We start from the raw sequence: 26,717 nt of genomic DNA on the forward strand, positions 1-26,717 counted from the left end.
AATTAAATTTCCCCCTCAGACTGTAATCCCCTGATCTGTTAAAAAACATATTTTTAATATTTGCTGGAAGTAAATTGTTTATTGCTTTATACACAATTTGTACTGTTTGAAAATGAACCAAGTCTGTGAATTTTAAGAATTTGGATTGTAAAAATAGTGGATTTGTATGATCTCTATAGCCAGTATTATGAATAATTCTTATAGCTCTTTTCTGCATTACTGATAGTGATTGTGTTGTACCTTTATAAGTATTACCCCATACCTCTGCACAGTACTGTAAATATGGTAAAACCAGTGAGCAGTAAAGAATGCGGAGTGAGTTGTCCAGAATATGTTTCGCTTTGTTTAGAACTGAAATGCTTCTTGACAGTTTACTTTGTATATGTTTTATATGAGTCTTCCAGTTTATCTTATCATCTATTATCACCCCCAGAAACTTATTTTCATGTACCCTTTCAATATCTACCCCCTCGACTTGTAACTGAACCTGTATGTCTGTATTACAATAGCCAAATAACATGTATTTTGTTTTACTTAAGTTTAATGATAATTTGTTTCTGTCAAACCATATTTTCAATTTTCCCATTTCTATACTGATCCTCTCCTGCAAATCCCCCCCTGAACAAAAAATGCTTGTGTCATCTGCAAATAATACTAATTTTAATATTTTGGAAACATTGACAATATCATTTATATAAATTAGAAACAGTGTTGGACCCAATACTGACCCCTGTGGGACGCCACAAGCATTGTCCAAGCATGATGTATATTCCCCCAACTTCACAAACTGTTTTCTGTTACTTAAGTAGCTTCTCACCCAGTGCAACACCAACCCCCTAATCCCATACTGTTCAAGTTTATTGATTAATATGTCATGATTAATTGTATCAAAAGCCTTTTTAAGGTCTATAAATATTCCAACTGAATGTAATTTGTGGTCTATGGCGTTTGTAATCTCCTCAACTGATTCTATTAATGCAAGTGATGTTGAACTATGTGCTCTGAATCCATATTGACTATCAGTAAGTAATTTATGTTTATTTATGAATTTGTCTAATCTATTATTGAATAACTTTTCTAATAATTTGGAAAATTGTGGAAGCAAAGAAACAGGTCTATAATTTGTGAAGTGGTGTCTATCCCCAGTCTTACACAGCGGCACAACCTTAGCTATTTTCATTTGATTGGGAAATTTACCAGTTTGAAATGATAAGTTACAGATGTATGTTAATGGTTCTACAATCCATTCAATGACCTGTTTTACCACCACCATATCAATTTCATTTAAATCGGTAGATGTTTTATATTTACAATTATTCACAATGTCTATAATTTCATTTCCATCCACTGCTGTGAGGAACATTGAACAGGGATTTCTTTCTATAAGATTATTATCCCAATCCTCAGATTGGGAATCGGGAATTTTTTCTGCCAAGCTTGGTCCAATATTTACAAAAAAATTATTAAAACCGTTGACTACCTCATCCTTATTTTCCTTCTTGACATTATTATCAATGAAATACTGAGGGTAACTCTGTTTTTTATTACCATTTTTGATAATGCTATTTAATATATCCCATATTCCTTTAATATTGTTTTTATTATATAATATGTTACTATAATATTCCTTCCTACATACCCGTATAATATTAATCTATTTTGTATTTCTTATATCTATTTTCTGCCTCTTTAGTCTTTAGTTTTATGAATTCTCTATACAGTGTATTTTTCTTATTACATGCATTTCGTAACCCTTTCGTCATCCATGGTCGAGCTTGGATTTTTTGTTTTCTGTAGTCTTGTTTAATTGGACAATTTTTATCATATAATGATGTAAATATTTGTAAAAAAGTTTCATATGCACTATCAACATCACTTTCACTGTATACCTTTTCCCAGTTTTGCTCCTGTAAATCCTTCTTTAGTGTGTTCATGTTTTCCTCTGTCCGCACTCGCCTGTATTTTATTTTCTCCTCTGGCTGATTCCGCCGATGGTTTCTATTATAAACGATGAAAACTGGTAGATGATCACTAATGTCACTGATTAATAATCCACTCACAGTGTTATTCTCAATATCATTGCTGAATATATTATCAATTAAGGTAGCACTATGGGATGTAATTCTGCTTGGCCTGGTGATTTTTGGATATAAACTCATACTGTACATTATACTGATAAATTCATCTGTTATTTTATGCTTATTTGGATTGAGCAGATCAATATTTAAGTCACCACAAATGAACACAGTTTTTTGATTAGTTTTTGAGAACATTTTTCCCATACAGTCAGTGAATGTTTCAATACTAGATCCTGATGCTCTATATATACAGCTGACTAATACATTTTTGCTTTTTTCTTCACATATTTCAGTAGTTATACATTCTAATAAGTTATCAATCACAGTTGTCATATTGTCTACTATTTTATAATCCATGTTCTTATCCACATACACAGCCACTCCTCCTCCACTCTTATTCTTTCTGTTTACACAATTAAATTCATATCCATCCAGTTCAAAATCCATTCCTTTATCTTCATTGATCCATGTTTCTGATATAGCAATTATGTTAAATATTTTTTTAAACTGACTTAAATATTCTTTAATGTTGTTAAAGTTTGCATATAGACTTCTGCTGTTGAAATGGATTATTGATAATTTGTTATCCGTTCTAATGATCCGATTAAACTGTTCATCTGTATAATAGCAACAACTGTCATTGATATTTGAGATGAAATTATTGTCCGGGTCTATATCGTGCTCCAAGTCCAGTACATTGTGGTCTGTGTATTTAAATGTTCTCAGTTCTACTTTTCCATGATCAGCAATCCTTTGAGTTATATCCTTCTTGTCTCCAGATGTAGATGAATAGGTAGTAGATGAATAGGTTCCTCTGGTCTGTGTCATGGTGTTGTGATGTGTTTGTGTCCTCATACCTTATTGGTCATATTTGTCCAGATCCTCGCTTTAAGAAACACTATTGTTCATATTTGTCCAGCTCCTCGATGTTCCTTATTGCCATGACTTTTGCTTGTTCTGGTGATCCGTTCAGTTTGATGAATATTTTACAGTTTGAAGTCCATGTGTGCTGGATTTTTCCCTGTTTATTCAAGAAGCGTGCTTTCCTGGCGATGTCGGCATTCCGTTTGGTGAGATGTTCATTGATGAATACGTTTGTCCCTTTCAGTTTTCTTCCTTGTTTTAACAGTGCTGTTTTGTGTTTTCTGTTGATGAATCTCATGATGACGGTTCGTTTATCACCGTCATTCCTCCGGGGCAGAGGGTGGCACGCTTCAATGTTATTTAAATCCATTTCTATACCTTTAGATAGGAGGAAATCAACAACCTGTTTTTCCACAGAGCTGACCTCCTGTTCACTGGGCTCCCCTCCGCTCTCATCTGTTACCGCCCGTGCGTAGGACCGTGGTTTGATGTGAAGACCTGTGATGATGACGTCCTTAATTCTGGTGTACTGCTCCAATTCAGCCACTCTATTTTCCAGCTGCACCAGATGCCGGTCTTTCTCGGCATTCTGGAGCCGTAATGCCTTCACCTCCTCCACCAGATCCATGATTGATTTCTGTTGCTGCTTCACAACAGAAATCTCCTCTGATAGAAAGTCCAGAGATTTTTTAATATCGTCACCTTCCTCCGCTGTCAGAACCTTCTTAGGCCCCATGGTCGGCTTATGCGCAGCTTGTCGATCGCCGATGTTAACAGCCTGCGTTGTTTGTCACCGGGATGGATCTGCACTGCACTGGTGCCGCGCGGCCTCGGTGTTTCCGCGCTGATGGATCCGCGGTGGCTGCACGAGGCCTCGGGGAAGCGGCACTCGTGACGCGCGGCTCTAATGACGCAGCGCGCGGCCTCAGTGAATTCACCACGTTGGGCCTCGGACGTTGTTGCTGTCCAGTCGCGGGGCTAAGTTGCCGGTTGAGGTGGTATTCCCACTGTCCGGGTTGGCAAACACCGGCGTGGCAGATGGCAACTACAAACACCACCTCTGAAAACTCAGGTACAAACTTTTTGCAGCTCGCTCTGACGACACGCAGCTCTGACTGACTGTGACTGACGCAGCTCTGACCTGATATCCAGTGAGATTAAAGAAAAAGGAAGACTACTCGATGGTTACTTCTCTATACACTGCCTACAGGTTGCTAACGCAGGTTAACAAGTTTGTGAACGCTCATTTTTGCAAAATTGAGGATCATACATGGTGCCTATCACAAGAGAAGGCAAGGATGCATGAATCTGCCTTCCGCCAAAGAAATGAAAACATCAATGGCAACAATCGTGACTGTTGACAGCATAATGCAATCTGCAAGCTCACCACTAGATAACACTAAAGCATACACACTGTAGCTTTAAATATTTTGCTTTTACATTCTTTTCATTAAAGTATGTTTTGCCATTGTAGACACAAACACAAAGCCATGTGCTAGGGCATCAAACATTTAATTTTTTCAGTGGAAGTGTACCTTTACCATAGATTTCACTCAGAAAGAGCAGATTGTGCAGTGGGAGGGGGGAGTTTGACAGAGCGGGAGGTAGGACAGGCAGTCGGGGAATTGTCAAATTATGCATTTATAAATATATATGTTATAGCTGTACAGGAGCGACATTTAACAAGAGTGGGGCTACAGATTTTTGCGTAGGTGCTCATATGAACCTGTAACCTGCATACCACACAGTCAGATCTGGAGGTGATGTGGTTTCCTGGAAATACCCAAGTTTGCAAACACAACGTTGCTTGCATGCAGTCGTTGCTCTTGTAAATACTTCAGTGATACAGTACAAGTAATCTTCTAAATCAGTCTGCAAAAAAATGTGACAGAGTTAAAACAATCCAACAGCAAAACTGCAAAATGTAATCCAAAATTATGCAGTTGTCTATAATCCTAGTACAAAACAAATGTAACTAATAACTAGGAGCATTTTAGAGCATCTGTATCCACCAAGCACGAAAATCCTGCTTGATTTGAATATTTGGACAAAATGTGACACATCAACAACTTTGTATTTGAATCAATACGTTAGTATATGAAACAAGCAGCCGTGGACTTACTGGCCATGTCTTTTTCTTTCATCACTAAAGTCTTTTCTTTCTTTTTTTTTTTTTAATCCACTGGGTTGTGTATATGATGCTACTTGAGTTTTGAAATGATCAGAAATAATTTGCTTCTGTGATTTACTTCACTCATCGACAACCACACCTTCTCCTAATCCATCATCAATCCAACATTTACATGACATTACAGCATTTACATTTACTGGGCTTTACAGTGGAGGAAACTTGCCCCCCACCCCAGAAAAATGCCCAATGACACATCGTGAAAGAAAGCAATAAAAAAAGTGATCTGGATCATCACCAAAAATTTACTTTGTTAAACAAAGAAAGTTTCCATCTTCATCAGTAAACACAGGTTCATTAGTTAGAGCCACAACACCTGGTTTGAGTTTCCAAGTAACCTGGTAAAAAAAGTAACTACTTCCTCCCCACAACACACACACACGTGTGTGTGTTTGTGTGTGTGTATATATATATATATATATATATATATATATATATATATATATATATATATATACACAGTGTGACATAAATGTATCAAGCTTCTTCTATGACATTTTCTATAATTAACTACATTATTCCAATAATAATAACATTAATAATTAATAACTTTATTAGTGCAGTACTTTTAGGGTAATACATTTCAAAGTGCTTCACACAATTAAATATCAACACACAACATATTGAAAACATAGTAAAAAATCAATAACAAAAGCAATGCAGATTAGGTTAATTGGTAAATTTAAACTGACCTCAGGTATGTTTATGTGAGTGACTGAGTTTGTCTACATATAGCCCTGCGATATGTGCACCCTGCATTTCACTCTATGATAGGTGGGATAGGCTCCAGCCACCCCCCCCAACACTGTGACCCTTGAGTGGAGAATGATTCACATTTGACAAGTTAAAGCTACAGTGTGTAAGATTTAGTGCCATCTAGTGGTGAGGTTGCATTATGCTGTCACCAGTCATGATTTTGTTTCCCTTCACGTTTTCAGTTCTTTGGGTACGGGGATTCATGCTGTATTGCCTTCTCTTGTGATAAGTAATATGTATGATCTGCCATTTCGTAAAAATAAGGGTTCTCAAACTTGTTAGCATGTGCTAGCAACCAGTCGACAGTGTACAGGGGAGCAACCACTGATTCCTGTTCTTTTTTATTCACCCTCGCTGCAAAATGTGAAAGGTGGAGCAAGTATGTCCCTTTTGGGCTACTGTATCAACATGGAGGTACAACATGGCAGCCTCCATGCGGGAGCTCACTTCTATATAGATATGAAGGGTTCATTCTAAGCTTATGAAAACATATCATTTCATTGTTGTAGGTAATTATACACTACTGAACAGATGGTTATGATTGCTATGTTCCATTTGTACTTATAAGTGCGCTTAAATCCTACACACTGTAGCTTTAAATTAACAGGCAATGTAAACAAATCTGAACAAAGTGGCAGAAATATTGAATTATCTGCTTGTTACCGTTCATTTATAGGATACTGTACAACAGTTTGTGTTAAATAAAATGCATCCTTATTATTTGGAGAACTGGAGTTGGATTTTCAAACAGCACTACTAAAATGTAACTTTTATGTAATAATTTCATATAGCACTTTAAGGCCGCACAAAGTGCCTCACAGAATGAAATAGAGCAGCATAATACCAGTAATTTAAAAATATTAAATAAAGAAAAGAAATAACAGTAGGTACACAAAAACAGAAATAAAACACTAACAGTAAAATTTTCTCACCATCAAAGATTGTAGGCAGCTTGAGAACAAATTTGTTTTTAGTCTTGGTTGAAAAATGTGGAGAGAACTCAACTGCATGAAATGCAAAAATAATGTAACAAAAAAGTCCACATGAATATATCTACATGCTGCATGTCTCTCCAGTGTTTGTAATGCACAAACACAACAATGATGTAAAGAACAATGATGCAAATTCTTGAGACTATGTGGAAAAAAAAATGTTCCACTGCAGCAAGCCTAAATTTTTCCCCATACAACAGATGAGTGGGGAACATCTGAATGTAATGCAACTCCTCATGTAAGATGTTGCAATAAAGGGAACACCAAATGCAGATTACAGCAGAATTTCTAATTAATAATGAGCAGACCAAAGACTGACTCAGTGTGTTCTACTGAAAACCAAAATGTTGCAAAAATCAAAAGTACAGTCGAGCATTCTCATTCAACAGGATGTCATCTGTAGGTGTGCATTAGGAAGAGGCCGTATTTATAGTTACTTCTGTCTGACCTTTTTGTCAGCAGCAACAAACACAGAACTGAGATATAATCTTCCACTGAACATTAAATCAGTTTATAAACCACATCATATGAAACTTCCCTGTCTCTTAATCTTGACTTTTTTAATACAACTTTCTTATTTCAGAAAATCCACAAAACATTGCGGGCTCCATGCCCACATTGTGTTTTTATAGCTGGCCTGTGTGGGATTAAGGCCAAAAAAAGGAGTTTTTGCTTGTATATATGTCCAATCAGCACCCATTAATTCTGAGTTACTCATCCTTGCATGTTAGATTTCTTCAGCAGAAAATCTCCCTAATTTCACAACCAAATAAGCCATTTACATTTTGAAAAGTCATTCAACCGATAGCAACCTATTCTCAACTGTCAGCCAATCTGTAAAGTAAAACGATGCTACAGTGTGGATGTGAAAGTTCTTTATGGTGACTATCTGCACTGCTGAGATACAGACAGTAAGCTAGAAAAAGTGAAAGCAGTACTAGCAGACCACAAACATGTTGAACTAGGACACCGGATGATTTTTTTTTTGTAACCGTACACTCACCTGCAGACTCCTAGCTGCATTTATAAAGCACATTTCCTTCTGATGCAGGCACTCAAAGTGCTTTACAATGATGCTTCTGATATTAGTGAGCTGCCCACCAACAGTGACTTGCTGAGTGATTAAGGATCCAAATCCCGAAAGCTATTTTGTTTTGCCTATGTAATATCCCATAGACATCTCTGCCACCTGCTAGATGGATCAATGCTAAATTTACTGGTTTGTTCAAATTAAAATAGCAGCCATCAGTTATTTTCTATGTAAAAGGATACATTGATACCATATAAAGATTTAGTGGCTTAATGGTACATTGTATGGAGAATGAAGCAACACTAACGGTTACTTTTTTAGACCAAGCAGAGGGAAAAAAATATGGACTCACTCAGTTCTGAGGAAAAAATTATGGAATCATGAAAAACAAAAGAACGCTCCAACACATCACTAGTATTTTGTTGCACCACCTCTGGCTTTTATAACAGCTTGCAGTCTCTGAGGCATGGACTTAATGAGTGACAAACAGTACTCTTCATCAATCTGGCTCCAACTTTCTCTGATTGCTGTTGCCAGATCAGCTTTGCAGGTTGGAGCCTTGTCATGGACCATTTTCTTCAACTTCCACCAAAGATTTTCAATTGGATTAAGATCCGGACTATTTGCAGGCCATGACATTGACCCTATGTGTCTTTTTGTAAGGAATGTTTTCACAGTTTTTGCTCTATGGCAAGATGCATTATCATCTTGAAAAATGATTTCATCATCCCCAAACATCCTTTCAATTGATGGGATAAGAAAAGTGTCCAAAATATCAACGTAAACTTGTGCATTTATTGATGATGTAATGACAGCCATCTCCCCAGTGTCTTTACCTGACATGCAGCCCCATATCATCAATGACTGTGGAAATTTACATGTTCTCTTCAGGCAGTCATCTTTATAAATCTCATTGGAAAGGCACCAAACAAAAGTTCCAGCATCATCACCTTGCCCAATGCAGATTCGAGATTCATCACTGAATATGACTTTCATCCAGTCATCCGCAGTCCACGATTGCTTTTCCTTAGCCCATTGTAACCTTGTTTTTTTTCTGTTTAGGTGTTAATGATGGCTTTCGTTTAGCTTTTCTGTATGTAAATCCCATTTTCTTTAGGCGGTTTCTTACAGTTCGCTTACAGACGTTGACTCCAGTTTCCTCCCATTCGTTCCTCATTTGTTTTGTTGTGCATTTTTGATTTTTGAGACATATTGCTTTAAGTTTTCTGTCTTGACGCTTTGATGTCTTCCTTGGTCTACCAGTATGTTTGCCTTTAACAACCTTCCCATGTTGTTTGTATTTAGTCCAGAGTTTAGTTTAGCTGACTGTGAACAACCAACAACTTTTGCAACATTGCATGATGATTTACCCTCTTTTAAGAGTTTGATAATCCTCTCCTTTGTTTCAATTGACATATCTCGTGTTGGAGCCTTGATTCATGTCAGTCCACTTGGTGCAACAGCTCTCCAAGGTGTGTTCACTCCTTTTTAGATGCAGACTAACGAGCAGATCTGATTTGATGCAGGTGTTAGTTTTGGGGATGAAAATTTACAGGGTGATTCCATAATTTATTCCTCAGAATTGAGTGATTCCATATTTTTTTTTCCCTCTGCTTGGTCTAAAAAAGTAACCGTTACTGACTGCCACAATTTTTTTTCCTGATTTCTTATAGTGTTTCTTAAAGCCAGAAAGTTGCCATTTGAAATGACTTTAGTTTTGTGTCATGTCTGTGATCTGCTTTTTTTTCTACAAAATTAAACAACTGAATGAACATCCTCCGAGGCCGGTGATTCCATAATTTTTGCCAGGGGTTAGAAACAGCAGTACTCACTGCTTACTGCACTGCTGTTGATTTTTTTTTAGATGTCTGCTGGCAGAGACATTCCAGAAATATCTACGGCAATCACATGTAGATGCTGAAAATGCCTCTGAATAAGAATGTGCTCAGACTAGAATCCACTGGATTTTCCTCACACAAGAAGCCATTAGACCTGTTAAAAGGCTCCAACTGCCATTCTTTCTGTTTCTGTTTGATGGTGAAGGAGGAGCTTGTTTACACTGGCAAAATTACAAAAAAAAAAAAAAAAGAAAGAAAGAAAGTGTTATTCCCCAAAAAATATATGGACCTGTCCTGTGATATGCCCTGGCTTGTCGTTTAAAAATGGCTGTAAAAGTGATTATTTAGTTGTGTTGTACTAAAGAGATATCCATACTGATGTATTCCATTATTTTGGATTTTTTATTTTGATATTTTGATTACTTTTATATCATGTTGCAGAGATTTATTTTTACTGTGAAATTAAAGGGCATAATTTTACAATTTTTTTTTTTTTTTAGGTCTATTGCAACATCGAGGTATTAAAGAAACGTGAATGCTTTGTGAGGTTGTAAGAAAAATAATATGCTCACAAAGACCCAAATGTAATTTAACTATAAAAAGTTGTTTAATAATTCATGTATCGTGCAGGGAAGTGACGCACTTTTCCCAGTCCTCAGACGTGAATCCTGTGTCGATACATTTGAAAGAAAGTTTATTCTGATATTTTCTATCACTTATTCCCAGTAATACGACGAGCTTGTGTAATTTTATATTTTCAGGTCAAACATCAAAAAACTGGTATGGTCCTTGAAGGTAACGTACACTTGTTCTTCACAGGCTCGCGGACTACAAATTTTGATTATAATGACTACAACTCCCACCATTACTTTTGCTTACGGAAGTGGTGGGGAGGATGACGGACGGCGGCGTCGCTGGGGAGACGCGGTTTAAAGCAGATGTTCAGTTGTCGTCGTTGTTGTTATAGCGGATAAAATCGACAATGAAACCAGTAGACTCAGATGAAGAAGAAGAGCAGCAGCAACAGTGTGCTAATAAGAAGGAATTGAGACGTAGGTTAAGTTAATGTTTTTGCTTTCTGAACGTGCAGGCTTTGAATCATAAGAAGCAGCCAAACATTGATGTTAGCTGCTTAAAAATAATGCATGACCTCCTAAAATTAACACTATTTTCACGATGAGACTGACGTTATAATGTCAAAATCAACACCCTGGGTTTATTGGAATCAGCTTCCGGTTGAGCCCTTCCGGTTTGTCCCAGCTCGTCATTTATGTTTTTATCATTAATTAATGACAACATAATTAAAAGTGTATATATAATGTAGGTATACCTAAGCTGGTGTCATCATACATTCTATTTATTGGGTGTCACACATTGGGCGTCACACATCGCCACATCCATCACACCGCAAAACCACTTTGGGTCCTGGATGGTAACTACTCAATGTGACAGCTGGTCTATCCCCACCTCTTTGTGGTAAGTTTGCAATTGATTAAACCAATATATATGTACACAGAGCGAGAGAGAGAGAGAATCAATATGTAGAGAGCTGTATAGATATTTGGTTGAATTAAGTGTTGAAATCCTGGCATTGCAAATTACTGGAGGGACTGAACCACTGCTCTGCTGAAGTCATGTGAGGTGTGGGCATCCGCTTGCTCTTCTCCAGCTGCTGTGGTCTTTATCACTGATGGACCTATGTGCTAGTGTGACAGGCCAGCAGGAGTCTGTGCATATGATAGTCTGTAAACGTCACTCCCCAGTGCCAAAAGACACTCCGGCTGCAGATGCCAGAGCCCATGGGTTTTAGCCTTCTGGTCAGACCGCCTGCCATCCATGCTAGAGATCATGAGTTCATGTCTCGAGGTGGTGCCATGGAGGATAGAGAGACATACACAATGCAGAGATTAAACTCCTGCAACACTAATTTCCCTTTACGGGACAATAAAGAAATTCTGATTCTGATTCTGAAATTGGAGCCAAGACCCAGATGGGAATGAGATTTAGGGAGGTGAGTGTGACAGAGACCAGAAGGAGTTGCTGTGCATATGGTAGTCATTAAGCCTCACTCCCCAGTACCAAAGGACACTCTGGCCACAGATGTCAGAGCCCATGGGTTTTAGTCTTCTGGTCAGAGCGCCTGCCTCCCATGCTGGGGAACATGAATTCACATGCTGAGGTGGAGGAGAGAGACACAATGCAGAGGTTGAACTGCATCATGATTCATGCCCAAAGAAATGCATCACAGGGCCAAAATGTTGATCCTATGCTCCCTCACCTCACAGTGCAAGTGATGCTCAGGTCCAAACTTGAGGCAACTCATTTGGGAGTGCACTTGAAACATCCTTTGAACACCAACAAAAATGTCTATTTTTAAAGGTGAAAAGTGTCAAATGTTAGTTTTAATACTGAGAGACAACTCAGTTGGATCAGTGGGTAGTTTACTAACTGAAGGTTAGGTGGGGTTGATACCTAGTTGTTGCTTAGTGTCCAATTGTTGTTGGCCTAGACACTTAACCCCAAAACTGCACAACCTTACACCACACATTGACCCTACATGATACAGGAACTACTGGAGAGAAGAAAGGTGGTCTCAGGTTTAGACAAGTGAGCTTGTGAACAGAGGGTCAATGGCCCAGACCCCTTAACCAGACAGAGAAATTACTAAGGTACTTTTGATCAAGAATCTTAACTCCTAAAATGCTTTTGGTGAACACTTGAGTGTCTTGCATGGCAGCACCCTGACATTGGTGTGTGTGAATGTTGTAACCTTGACTTTACAACATTCATACACATCATTGTAAGGGTGCTGCCATGCAAGAGGCCTATGATGCAGCTCCATGAAGGCTTCTGGCAATGCCAGGACACCAAACATCAATGTGCCATTCAAATTAGACTTTGAAAGACCTTAAAACAATTGGTATAAAAAAGATATGCAAGTTCTATAATCCTTTAGTTGGTTCTATCCAAACTGGAATTTTCTGTTTTTCATTGGGCTTATACCTACTTAATGTATCTTAATAACAGCCTAAAATTTGTAGTCCTATATGTTTGATTGTAGTGACAGTTTTGTGTGTGTGTGTGTGTGTGTGTGTGTGTGTGTGTGTGTGTGTGTGTGTGTGTGTGTGTGTGTGTGTGTGTGTGTGTGTGTGTGTGTGTGTGTGTGTAATGCATCACCTGTTTAGGGCACATAAAATAACATTGGAATCTCACTTTGTTCCTGTCAATCTTCCGTTGCATCATTCCTTCCCACTGATGCGTACATGCGTGGCTGGGGATTTCAGAGCGGGCCAATGAGAGTATCCAGCAGCTTCATACTTTGGAGAACATGTACTCTGATGGGGCAAAGGTGGAGGATGCAAGAGGCAGTGACTCCATCCTCATTACGACCGTGGCTGAAGACGACAATGCTAATACCTGGAGGCAGAAGACGCAAAGTGACGCAGGTGACAAAAGTTGTCCTTTTCCTGGCTTGCTGAATGTCTGCTGAGTTTTATTGGTAATCTACAACAGTCATGGTTTCTAATAAACATACAGCTGGAATATCAACTGAAGTGATTAGATGTGTCATGTCTTTACGACAAGGTACCTCCAAGTCCTTTAATTGTTCCATGTGCCTCCTTTACTTTTGTGAAGCTCCTTGAGGCAACTTTGTTGTGATTTGATGCTATATAAATTGAAATTTGCTTGCATCTTCCATCCACACACAGACACTCACTCACTCATCTTCAACCGCTTAGTCCAATTAAGGGTTGCGGGGTCCAGCAGTCATAAGGCGTGAGGCGGGGTACACCCTGGACAGGATGCCAATCTGTCCAGGGTGTACAGACTGTGTGTATGGTGTCCTCAGATGATACACGTCAGTTAAACTATAAATTGTCCACATATTTTACACCACGGACTGTGATTGTACCTGAGCTGTTATCCATTTGCACAGGCATACATTTAAAATTCATAGATACAGTTTTGATGAATAATGTGTCGAAAAGTGCCATTTCTTAGTATTAGAATGAAGATCAAACTCTTTCAAAATGGTGAAAGTTACAGATTTTTTTGGTCATCATAAGTGCAACAAATGAGGAAAGATAAAACAAAAGATGTCGAATGTAAGGGTGTTCGCATAAGTTTACAAATGTCCGGCGCAGTTTGCCCAGTGGGACAAAGTCTGACTTTGTTTCTTTTTTTTTTTTATTACAGAATCTGACCGCCTTTTCTGGAAGGGCCATGTGGGCTCCCAGTATCAGAATAAGGGTCTAAATGTGTCTCAGCTGCCTAGTAAACTTGCAAAATGTTTTATCTTTAATGGTTTAGAGCTAGCATTATAATCAAGGTTTAGGATAGGGTTTCATTTTTGTGGAATACATAAAATATTTTGAAATTTGAACAGTACTCCCATTTCCAGGCCGCAGTTTTGTCCAGGTTTGGGACTCTTGTGCAGTAGCCCGTTTCTGAAACGATACAGGTCCAATCAGATTCCCAAATTGCCTGGATGACATATACACTCATCATGGGTTTGAATGTCATGATAGTGTTGGGCTTGAACTGATTTTTGTGGACTGCTCTTTGGGGCATTCTACGAGATACATCTTTAATAGAAAAATCACAAAGAGTTTGGTGCACAATTTCCAATTTATTTTAGAATTTCCAGTCAGCAAAGGGTGAAAATTATGCACACATGTATATCTACTTAGATTCACTGGTGCTAAAAGAGTTTTTCCTCCTTTCTCGAAACCCAACACCTATTGACTTTCTATTAGGGACCTATGTTTGACTTCAACTGGTGGCTAACAACATAAAAACATTTTTTTAACAGGACTCATTGGATTGACCAACACACAGTTCTGTAAGAAAGTCCAAAATCAGTTTTTCTTTCAAACAATAACTGCTCCAGAAAAAGAACAGTTCAAATGAATCACTGAAAGCAAGCATTGCAGGATCATTGATGGCTACGATTAGTGTATGAGTGTACGTAAACTTCTGCCCACAACTATAGAGTCTGATTGTGCCAGAAGATCTTGCTTCTTGTGACATGTGGTACACAGTTATAATAAAATAGGTTTTCTTGTGCATGTGCATGCTTATTTGTGTTTTTGGTGTTCTAGTAAATCAGTTGAAGAATCTTCTCATGAAGCAATGCAGAGAGATTTCCACTCCACTTTCCCCTTCAAAGAAGCACTCACCATCTAAGGTGCAGTAGCTGTACATGACTGTGTTAAAGCAGGAACGTCCTTGCTGTAGTCAAAAGAAGCAGCTGTCTGTTACATTCTTCAGACGTTATGTAGGACAATATCCAATTATTGTGTGTCAATGTCTGTGCTTTTCTGAATTTTGTAATGTTACGCTGTCCCTTCTAGAGAGGAGAGCAAGAGGGAAAGCCCAGTTTGTCTGCCGTTCAGGATTTGGTGCCAGCGGTTTCCAATCAGCCAGACTACGTCCAGCATCTACAAGCTGAGGTCAAATTCTGCAAGGTTTGTACAAGTGTGTGTGTGTGAATGTGCAGCTTTTATGTTGCAGTGTTTCATAATCTGCTTAATTGATATTTTGTTTTTAATGTTGTGACATCAGGAAGAGCTGCAAATGATGAAACAGAGGATCAGAGTGGTGGTGGTTGAGAATGAAAACCTGCAAATGCAACTTAAATGCAAGGATTTGGATGATTCCCATAAAGATTACACAATCCAAAACGCCACGGTAATGTCTTAAAAGATCCTTTATTGTATATTGGTGAATCATGAATATGAATACGCGCATCTGTATAATGAGTCAGTTTGAGATATTATGCTAAAGGTGTGTACTATTAACATCACCTGCATTTCATGGCTGTTAAATTATGTGCCAAATGTGGAACACTACACTCTGATATATACTGTAGGTCTAACTCAGAATTCTTTAGCAATTTCAAACCATCAGCAAGATCAGTGGTTTCCAACCCCAGTCCTCATGGACCCCCAAATGTGCACATTTGAGTCATTCCATGTGAAATCGACCTATTTAAAAAAAAATCTCCCCAGTTCATAGACCCAGATTTGTTTCATTTTTTCAGATTTTGTAGATTACGGACCCAATATGATGCTCAATGATGCTTCCATTATTAGGTATGTACTCTTCCATGAGGACAGCTCGTGCTGTGGCCCACTGATGACGTGATGGATGGATACTGGCCCTGCACCCCAGGGTGCTGGACTTACCTCAGACACCTTGCTTGTGGCACCAATGGCTGCGTGCTCATCTCAATAGTGCACTTTGTTTTTGTTGCTATTCTAGGTTTTCTTTTTCCTGTTTCTTCAGCTTGGTAAAAACTCTGAGTAAGGTCACCCCTCTGAGTCTGCTCTGCTTGAGCTTTCGTCCTCAACATCATCAGCGGGAGTTTTTCCTTACCACTGTCACCTGTGTGCTTGCTCTAGGAATTGGTAAGGTTAGACCTTACTCGTGTGAAGTGCCTTGAGACAACCTTGTTTTGATTTGGCACTGTATAAATAAAATAAATTTGAATTAAATTGAAATTGAATATTAAATAACCAAAATATTAATTTCATACTTCAAATCAGTTTCCTTGCAGACGGGTCCAAAAATGGGGATGTGTCACTTTTTAGACACACATTTTCTTATACCATAGGTAGATGACATGAGGATGTGATAAAATCCAAATTTTCTTGTAAATTAACATTTTCTTTCTGGCCCTTAAGGGCGCCAAGAAACTGCATTTTGGGGATCGGGTTTTATTTTCAATTAAATTTTCTCTGTATTATGGATCATTCAGGAAAGTTATTTCTGGATTAAATAGTTGTCATCAAAGGATGCTTTCAAAACCACATTCCTTTTATTTTTCCCAAGGCTAGGTACATCAGTTAGGATACTCAGAAAACAGATTTTTGGTTTAAAAATCCCTCTGCTCTTTGAACAATGATAAATTGAGAACTATAAAGTCAAGGTTATTACAGTGCACCTGGAAAGTATGTTTCACTTTTTCCACGTTTTGTTTTATTACAGCCTTATTCCAAAATTGACTAAATTCATTTTTCCCCTCAAAATTCTACTCACAACACCCATAATGACAACATGACAAAAGTTTTTTTTTATTTTTGCAAATTTATTACAAATAAAACTAAGAAATCACATGTACATAAGTATTCACACCCTTTTCTCAATACTTTGTTGTTGCTGATTGACTTTGGCAGAAATTACAGCCTCAAGTCTTCTTGAATATGAAGCCACAAGCTTGGTGCACAGTTTTGCTCATTCCTCTTTACAGCATCTCTTAAGATCCATCAGGTTGGATGGGGCGCGTTGGTGCACAGCCATTTTCAGATCTCTCCAGAGATGTTCAATCGGATACAGGGCTGGGTTCTGGATGGGCCACTCAAGGACATTCACAGATTTGTCCTGAAGCTACTCTTTGATATCTTGGCTGTGTGCTTAGGGTCATTGTCCTACTGAAAGATGAACCGTCGCCCCAGTCTGAGGACAAAAGCGCTTTGGAGCAGGTTTTCATCCAGGATGTCGCTGTACATTACTGCATTCATCTTTCCCTCAATCCTGACTAGTCTCCCAGTTCCTGCTGCTGAAAAACATCCCCACAGCATGATGCTGCCGCCACTATGCTTCACTGTAGAGATGGTGCCTGGTTTCCTCCAAACATGATATCTGGCATTCACGCCAAAGAGTTCAATCTTTGTCTCATCATACCAGAGAATTTTTGTTCTCATGGTCTGAGAGTCCTTCAGGTGCCTTTTGCCAAACTTCCATGTGGCCACCCCAGTTTATGTGAGGACCTACCTTTTATACTGTGTTTATGGCGTGTATATATATGTAGCTCATAGTCCCACCTTAGAATTGGAATATAATATATAATATATACCTTACTGAATTTTCATGTAGCTACTTAACTTCCAGTTCTGTGCTTGGTGGTTTCATTACCCCGGCAGACTGGTTTAGGTTAAGTTTTGATATGACATGTTTTTTCGTGCCTGGTAATCTTCATATATGTTCCATATACTGTTTGTATATTATATACTTATTTCTAGCTCATAGTCCCACCTTAGAATTGGAATATAATATATAAGATATACCTTACTGAATTTTCATGACCTTACATATAGACAGGTGTGTGCCTTTCGAAATCATGTCCAATCAACTGAATTTACCCTATGTGGACTTCAATTACACATCTCAGTAAAAAAACATCTCAGTGATGGTAAATGGAAACAGGATGCACCTGAGCTCAATTTTGAGCTTGGCTATGAAAACGTATGTGCATGTGATTTCTTAGTTTTTTTGTTATTTTTAATACATTTGCAAAATGTAATTTCTAAGTTTTTTTTATTTTTAATAAGTTTGCAAAAATCTCACGTTTTTCACATTGTCGTTATGAGGTATTGTGTGTAGAATTTTGAAGAAAAAATTTCATCCATTTTGGAGTAAGGCTGTAACCTGGCAAAATGTGTAAAAAGTGAAGCGCTGTGAATACATTCTGGATGCACTATATGTTTAAAATAGACTGTAGATACAGGTGGAAAAAAAACATCTAAAAGGCATTATCAGTTGTACTTTTAGACATACGGTCTTTCAAAATTGGCAAGAAAATGGGTCTCTGTGCCAAAAACTGGCACCCCCTTCCCTTTTTTTCATATAGCATCTGGGTTGTCCGCCCTTCCATCTGTTCGTCTGTCTTGTTTGTCCGTCTGTCCAGCCGCAATTCGTTCGCCGCAACGTAGCGCGGCACCTATTGCTCGCAAAAACTTCATATTTGGTGGGTACATGCCTTGGAGGAGTCCTTCGCATGGGTTTGAAGGCCGGTGACCTTGACGACTTTTCAAGGTCACCAATGGGCACAACTGTCAAATCCTTCGTTGCAACGTAGCTTCACACCTATTGCTCGCAGAAACTTCATATTTGGTGGGTACATGCCTTGGAGGAGTACTTCGCATGGGTTTGAAGGCCGGTGACCTTGACCTACTTTCCAAGGTCACCAATGGTCACAAGTGTCATATCCTTTGCCGCAACGTAGCTCGGCACCTTTTGCTCACAGAAACTTCATATTTGGTGGGTACATGCCTTGGAGGAGTACTTCACATGGGTTCGAAGGTCAGTGGCCTTGACCTACTTTTCAAGGTCACCAATGGTCACAACTGTCAAATCCTTCGCCTGAAATTCATTCGCCGCAATGTACCTCGGCACCTATTGGCTCGCAAAAACTTCATATTTGGTGGGTACATGCCTTGGAGGAGTACTTCACATGGGTTCGAAGTTTGGTGGCTTTGACCTACTTTTCAAGGTCACCAATGGTCACAACTGTCAAATCCTTCGCCTGAAATTCATTCGCCGCAACGTAGCTCAGCACCTATTGCTTGCAAAAACTTCATATTTGGTGGGTACATGCCTTGGAGGAGTACTTTGCATGGGTTCGAAGGCCGGTGACCTTGATTGACTTTTCAAGGTCACCAATGGTCACAACTGTCAAATCCTTCGCCTGAAATTCGTTTGCCGAAACGTAGCTTGGCACCTATTGCTCTCAGAAACTTCATATTTGGTGGGTACATGCCTTGGAGGAGTACTTCGCATGGGTCAAAGGCCGGTGACCTTGACCTACTTTTAAAAAATGACCAATAGTTGAATTTGTTTGAAGGCTACCAACTTTTTATGGTCACTGTTGGCCACATTCTCTAAGTAAATATAATGTCATTCTCCAATTTTTCTACTGTGTATCCCAGTTTACATCAAACACATGAGGGTTCAACCAAATACCTACCCCACACATGTACATATTACTGCACTTTACATGGAAAATAGTACTGCGCGCGGGGCATTTTGTGACGAATGTCTCTAGTTTTTGACTTTTCTGGAAGGAAAACTATTTGGAATATTTATATTCCAAATATATAGAGCTTATAAACCTTATTTTTAAGATTTTTCATATTGGGCCCTTAATCTACATATTATGTGAAAATAAAGCGAATCTGAGACCATGAACCTGGAGCTAGTTGTTCTTTTTATATGGAATGACCCATTTTTCATCTCTCCCTGTTCTTCCAAAAGCTGCTTAGCTTACTCATGTGTTCTCAGCCAATTAAGAGCTAACAGACACTGGGGTTGGGATTCACTGAACTAAACAAACTGAAACTTGGATGCAGTTTGGTATTCCAACAGGACAGTGACCTCAGACACACACCAAGGCTGCTTGTAGAATGGATGAAGCAGCCAAACTTGAAGGTTTTGGAATGGCCTCCCCAGTCTCCTGATGTCAACTTTATCAAAAATATCTGTACTGTGCTCAAATTCTGCCAAGCAGGGTTATAAAATATCCAACCAGAGTGTACCAGAAGCTTATTGTTGGCTACCAGAAATTTCTGGTCAAGGTGAAATTTGACAAATGTCATTCAGCCTCATAATATACAGAGGTTTATCATTTTTAAGCCTCTATATATAATTTTGATGCTTTCTTGAGAAAACCTAAAATATAAAATAAAATTAAAACCTTTGAATCAAATTATTTAGCTGTTAAGGATGTATATTGTACAACCATTCTGCCCCAAACAGAGAGAGAATTTTTTTTAGTACAGCTGTGACACTTTTCTCATGAAAAATCAATGGATTTGGTAAATTGACTCAGGTAGTTTGAAATATATTTGACGAGAGTTGCCATGGTAATTCATACAAAGTCCTATGTCTTCAGTAGTTCTGTTAAATTCCATTCATAGAATTACAGTGATTGCTATTTTAAGTTGTCTGATGTTTTCTTAAAATGTGTGTGCTCATTATTAGGAACAGCTGAAAGTGATCCACCAGTCACAGATTGAAAGTTTGGAAGCTCAGGTCGCCTCCCTCAGGTCGTTATACACAAACTGTTATGCCATCTCACCCAATAACATTTGGCTAGTTCTGTTCCTCAAACATTAAGACATACGTAAATGTTCATAAAAAAAAATTATATTTCTTTCTGTCTTACCTCTTGCTTCCATCATTAGGAAAGAACTTTCCTTCTGTCAGAAGGAGTATGAGGAGGTGAAGGCTCATTTAAGACACAAGGAGAAGCAAGCTGAAGAATGGCTGAAGGCTGATGGAGCTCCTCGTGTAGCAGGGTTATGTCTGAAGTGTTCCCAGCATGAAGCTGTCTTGGCTGAGACTCATACAAACATGCACATCCAGGCTATTGACAGGCTCACCAAGTAAGTGGATGTAAACACACGTGCATTAATACATTTTGACAAACAGCCATAAATTATCCACCGTGGTTAAACACCTGGTAAACCTGCAGATCACGATGTGGTGATGCATGCACTTTTAAAAAATCTTTTTATGCCCTAATATCCCTTTCCTGCACACTCTCTGTTACTCCATTCTTAATGCACCTGTTCCATCGTGTGGCTCAGATATTCTTATTATTTATGTTTGCCTTTGCATTCATTAGGGAGCGTGACAGTTTATTGGTGACTTTACGTGTGGCACAGACCAGTCTGCAGGAGGCACAGCAGAGGGAGTGGTCGGCATGTCTGCAGGTCAAACAGGCTGTGGAGATGGCAGAAGAAGCAAACTTACACAAATCAGAGGTCAGAGATGCATACGTGCACTTTACCAACAATGTTTGTGGCATGTAGATGCCTGGGCTTTGGGCTGAAGAAGATCTAATGAGATTGTTTTGATGGTCATCTGTGCTTTTGTTTTGTTTTTAATTGTAATTTTTTTACATGTCTGTATACTGTATATGGTTATTTTGTGTGTTGCTGTATAATGGTGTTAAACATCTCTTTCTTAGTATGTGCTTGTAGTTTAGACTGTTACCTTTAATTAAGTACAATATCAAATTAACCATGTAGGAATTACAGTCATTTATGTACATGGCGCTTCCATTTTCACTGCTCAGACGAAATTGGACGAAAGAGCAATAAGGAATATTTCTACTTTAAATATTTTTACAGCCAGTTTTCTTTAGACAAGTCAGGAGGAGTCAAGTCCAAAGGTTCGACCTGTAGAACCTTCTCTGTAGTTTGGACAATTGGGCCAACTATAGAACTATGTTCTTTCAGGTTCTCCCATTTTGTTCAGGGTCATCATAATACATCCGATATCAATCTGTGTGTTGATTTGACATAGGTTTTACACCAGATATCCTTCCTGACACAACTCCACATTATACCCCTATTCCACAGAGCGCCGTTCCTTCCCATTTCATCCCGAATAGAAAATCTGGGTGCGTTTTGAAGCATCACAGTAACTTCTTGATCAGTCTTTTGTCAATCTTGAACAAACTTGGTATATGCAGTAGTTAAGGCCGTCATCGGCACCAGTTTTGTAATCGGTGTGAAATTTTCAAGCTGTTCAAAAATGTCATCCCGATTCGCCAAATGTGTGTCATTGTGCAGTCATTTTCGGGTGTTCATATTCTTAACAGCGTCAGTCATGTTCAAATATCTTTAAACAGGGTATTCCTAGTGATTACAGGTTGATACTTGTTTGATTGTGCTCCATCGGGGTAACAATTTGAAGCAAAAGCAACGTTGCGGTTCTGGCTGAGAACGCAGCCAGGCATAGCTTTACTTTTGCTTTCGAGCGGGTTGCCAGGTCTGCACTGTATAAGCCAGCCTGATATGAGGCATGCTGGAGTAAACCATTTTATCCTATTTTAGCACTTTTTGTGGATTGTGGGGGATTGTAATAAAACGGTTTCCTGTTCCCCCTCAGACAGGAACACCACTAAGGACCTTTTGGACAAGGTCCTTAAGCCATGTGTTTCTCTCTGTGCCCTGTGTGACAGCACGCTGACATTGATGCGTGAATGGGTGAATGTGAGGCATCATTGTCAAGCACTTTGAGCATCCACACCAAATAGAAAAGAGCTGTAGGAATGCAGTAAGGGAAACCGGGGCACAGTGAATCAGTAGCTATATCTACAAAACTACATATATATTTGCAGCAGTTATGCCATATTTTTATGCATAAAGACATCCCCCCTTATAAATTATTGTTTTGTTTTTGGATATATTAAGGGTAAAACTAAGTGGCAAGTGAAGTCAGTTTTTTCCTATCAAAAGTAAATTTTGTGGATGTTAGTGTCTTTGTATTTGTGTCTCACAACAGAGTAAAGGTGGCCCAAAAAATTGTCATTACTTAGAAAACTATCCCGTCCAACTGATGAGCATGTTATGTCTTCTCCAGACTATCAGCTATTTGATAACTTGTGTCACATGCACCCGGGGCACGGTGAATCGGGGCACAGTGAATCAGTCTAGAGAGTGATTTACTAAGTTCCAGTATCAAGTGGATGACAAATATTACTTGTTGAAGCTTATACATTTATTTTTCCATGAATTATTTCTATCATTTGTGTATATAAAGAACTGTTTTCACGTTTGAACAGAAATGATGACAATTGTATTTATAAATGTTTCTAAAGGACTTTTATCACTATATAAGACACTCACACATTACATAGCTGGTTTGCTGGATTATAGTTTGTATATGCATCAGCATATATTTAATAATGTTGAAGAAATCTTTATAATCATGTGTTTTTTCATTATATTCTAAGTTGATTCACTGTGCCCCGTGAATTAATGTCCAGGGCACAGTGAATCAAAATTTTTTAAATCGATTTTAAACACCTGTAAATTACACTTGGAGAGAAATAAATAACACAGCCTTATAAACAGTAACTTGCTGTATTAAATTTACAATAGAATGAACTGATCCTATGCGTAATGTGGCTATGCTGCCACAAAACAACATTTCTGATCCACTGTGCCCCGGCTTCCCCTACATTTACCATTTCCAAGTCAATGGAGATGTGTTGGACTTCATTTGCTTCAATCATTACGACAGATGAACAGTTGTCCATGAGTAAGTGTTAGAATATATTGTTCGTATTTGTTACTTATTTGCAATTGTTTTCTTTTGCTGCTAGCCAAGCTGCCTCAGAGATAATAAAGCATTGCTGTTTTGAATAGGTTTGTGCTTCCTGCATGGTTTCTGGTATTGTTCTGTGTCTGACTGCGTACAGATGGAGGTGCAGTGTGCACAGATGTCGAGGGAACTGTCTCAACAAACGAAACGCATTGAAGAAGAAGCGCAGGCCTTGAAGGTGCGGCTGCATCTGGCCAGAGAGGAGGGCCACAATGAGGCTCGCAGTCAGAAAGAGGAGCTGGTACAAACCTTATTTGTGAGATTTGGGGATTCGAACAACTTGAAATGCAGATACTTTTTCCATTCATCAGATTTTGATGTATGAGTCATGTTGGTTGTCACTGCTCACACAGATGTAAAGGATTGTTTTCAGAACTGGTCTTCATGTAGCTCTCTACATTTTCATGTTTTATCTCCATGGTAGTAGTACAAATTGTGTCAATTTTTTTATTTTTTAAATATCAGATTGTACTTTGTATTGGATTAAAATTAGAGAACTGATCAGATGGGCGGGGATTATGTATGTTACAAATTCTTAATTTATTGAACATTTGTTCAAATGTAGTGTTTTATTGACTTATTTGGTAGAAAGGCACTTAAGGATGCAGTAAAACCATAGACTGTACTTATACTGGTACTGGTTTTCATATTGGCAGGATGCAATTTACTATTGTCCAATAAAACAAGTTGTACATGAGAAAAAAATACAAAGAAAGAGGAATTACATGAGTGAGTTTATAAGAAAAATTCAAAAGGATTTATAAAGCTATCACCAAGCAGATTATTGAAGAAACCATGTCGAAAACCCATCGACATTACAGACTAAAAGTCCGTAATTGTGCATAAAATAATGATTTGTACTTGTACTGACATTTAAAGTGTTTAATAGAGGATTGTTTATTTAATAGTTGTTCCGCTGTCAGATACAGTAGTGTTCAGAATAATAGTAGTGCTATGTGACTAAAAAGATTAATCCAGGTTTTGAGTATATTTGTTATTGTTACATGGGAAACAAGGTACCAGTAGATTCAGTAGATTCTCACAAATCCAACAAGACCAAGCATTCATGATATGCACACTCTTAAGGCTATGAAATTGGGCTAATGGTTAAAAAAAAAAAAGTAGAAAAGGGGGTGTTCACAATAATAGTAGTGTGGCATTCGGTCAGTGAGTTTATCAGTTTTGTGGAACAAACAGGTGTGAATCAGGTGTCCCCTATGTAAGGATGAAGCCAGCACCTGTTGAACATGCTTTTCTCTTTGAAAGCCTGAGGAAAATGGGGCGTTCAACACATTGTTCAGAAGAACAGCGTAGTTTGATTAAAAAGTTGATTGGAGAGGGGAAAACTTATATGCAGGTGCAAAAAATTATAGGCAGTAGAGGTCATGTTGCCTTATGCTGAAGAGGACATGCCCTTGAAATGGGTGTTTCAACAAGACAATGACCCCAAGCACACTAGTAAACGAGCAAAATCTTGGTTCCAAACCAACAAAATTAATGCCTCGCACATGTGAAGAAATCATGAAAAACTGTGGTTATACAACTAAATACTAGTTTAGTGACTCACAGGATTGCTAAAAAAGCAGTTTGAACATAATAGTTTTGAGTTTGTAGCGTCAACAGCAGATGCTACTATTATTGTGAACACCCCCTTTTCTACTTTTTTTACTAATAGCCCAATTTCATAGCCTTAAGAGTGTGCATATCATGAATGCTTGGTCTTGTTGGATTTGTGAGAATCTACTGAATCTACTGGTACCTTGTTTCCATGTAACAATAAGAAATATACTCAAAACCTGGATTAATCTTTTTAGTCACATAGCACTACTATTATTCTGAACACTACTGTATGATGGAAAATTTACAAAGGGTGCTTTAATGTTTGTTGATGTGAAATGCTTATTGATCATTTGTGGTTGCATGCATGTATTTGTGTGCCAGGTGTCCAGTCTTTCCAAGCGTATTGCTGATTTGGAAGCACACTTCAGCCGAGCTAATAGAGAGAAGAGCTCACTGAGCGATCAGCTGGGAGAAGCCATGCGCAAACTTGCCATTCAGGAACAAGACCGTAACAAGGTACACTGTTTGTGCCAAAGTGATGTTAAAAGTAATGCAACGTAATTTCGGCTACATTCATACAAAATCCTTTCCACAGGGGCTTGTGTGGACTTGTGACCTGGTTATTTGTTGTCAGCAGGTGACAGGCCTACATGCCTTTTTTTTGTGTGTGTCAAAGTACACCAGAATTTAATAATTTTGTTATCATTATATGGTGCTTTAATTGAAAGACATACAATGAGATAGTATTCATTGTTTTTGAGTTGTCATGCTAATAAACCGGATTTAGAGACATTCATATTTATCTATTTACTAGCTGCTTTTTAAAAACCAATGAGTACTGTAATTTGTTCCATTAAATTGATTAGAAAATTAAAATGACAAAAATTTAAATTGGTTATTAAAATGATTGATAATTATTTTGTGTGCACTGATTTATTAAGTGATTAATAAAAAAAAAATCATTTATTGCAGCATAAGTTAAGAAGATTCAACTTGTATGGCTGGTTATAGAATACAACATACTTTAACAATGAAAGATTAAAATGCTTTTTTCTTCTTCTTCTTCTAGACCAGTACATAAACATGACTCTTTATTTCAAGAAAGTGAATTAAAAGATACTTTTTGTACTGTTTGTTATATTTGGCTTCAATCTGTATTACTTCTGTTGCTCCACGAGGGGGCAGCAAAGGCTTATGTATTTGAGTTTGTATTTTGTGGGTTTTGGGATACACTATTTTGAAGGTGTACCCACAGAGGTGCTGGAAAACCAGTGTTTAGTTAAAACGCGAACACTCCAGTTCATATATTACAGATCCACAAATACATACTGAAGACATGTAATTAATTGCTCCTAAATGTAGTTTTCTGTTTTGTAGCTGGTTCAGAACTCTGGATTTTAGCATTTGGTAAAAATGAGGCAATGATTTTTTTTTGTGTGTGTGTATGTGTTTGTGTGTGAACACAATAACTTGGAATTTTGATCCTATTTTGTCCAGACATTGTGGAATGATTGA

The 26,717-nt window shown here is 38.2% G+C and overlaps 1 protein-coding gene across 3 annotated transcripts in view; it reads left to right on the forward strand.

Annotated features, from left to right (window-relative positions):
• Nucleotides 1-10,649: 10,649 nt before the first annotated feature.
• sdccag8 (SHH signaling and ciliogenesis regulator sdccag8) overlaps nucleotides 10,650-26,717 on the forward strand; it is an 87,405-nt gene continuing 71,337 nt past the window's right edge. For all 3 annotated transcript variants that reach the window (XM_034184575.1, XM_034184576.1, XM_034184577.1), the window contains exons 1-10: nucleotides 10,650-10,798; nucleotides 13,031-13,192; nucleotides 14,849-14,934; nucleotides 15,101-15,214; nucleotides 15,312-15,437; nucleotides 20,508-20,572; nucleotides 20,711-20,911; nucleotides 21,154-21,292; nucleotides 23,740-23,883; nucleotides 25,584-25,718. In XM_034184575.1, the coding sequence (XP_034040466.1) occupies nucleotides 10,729-10,798; nucleotides 13,031-13,192; nucleotides 14,849-14,934; nucleotides 15,101-15,214; nucleotides 15,312-15,437; nucleotides 20,508-20,572; nucleotides 20,711-20,911; nucleotides 21,154-21,292; nucleotides 23,740-23,883; nucleotides 25,584-25,718 (1,242 nt within the window). In that variant the 5' untranslated portion in view covers nucleotides 10,650-10,728. The remainder of the gene's footprint in view (nucleotides 10,799-13,030; nucleotides 13,193-14,848; nucleotides 14,935-15,100; nucleotides 15,215-15,311; nucleotides 15,438-20,507; nucleotides 20,573-20,710; nucleotides 20,912-21,153; nucleotides 21,293-23,739; nucleotides 23,884-25,583; nucleotides 25,719-26,717) is intronic.

This window comes from Thalassophryne amazonica, chromosome 13 (assembly GCF_902500255.1).
Source record: "Thalassophryne amazonica chromosome 13, fThaAma1.1, whole genome shotgun sequence".
Classification (NCBI taxonomy): domain Eukaryota; kingdom Metazoa; phylum Chordata; class Actinopteri; order Batrachoidiformes; family Batrachoididae; genus Thalassophryne; species Thalassophryne amazonica.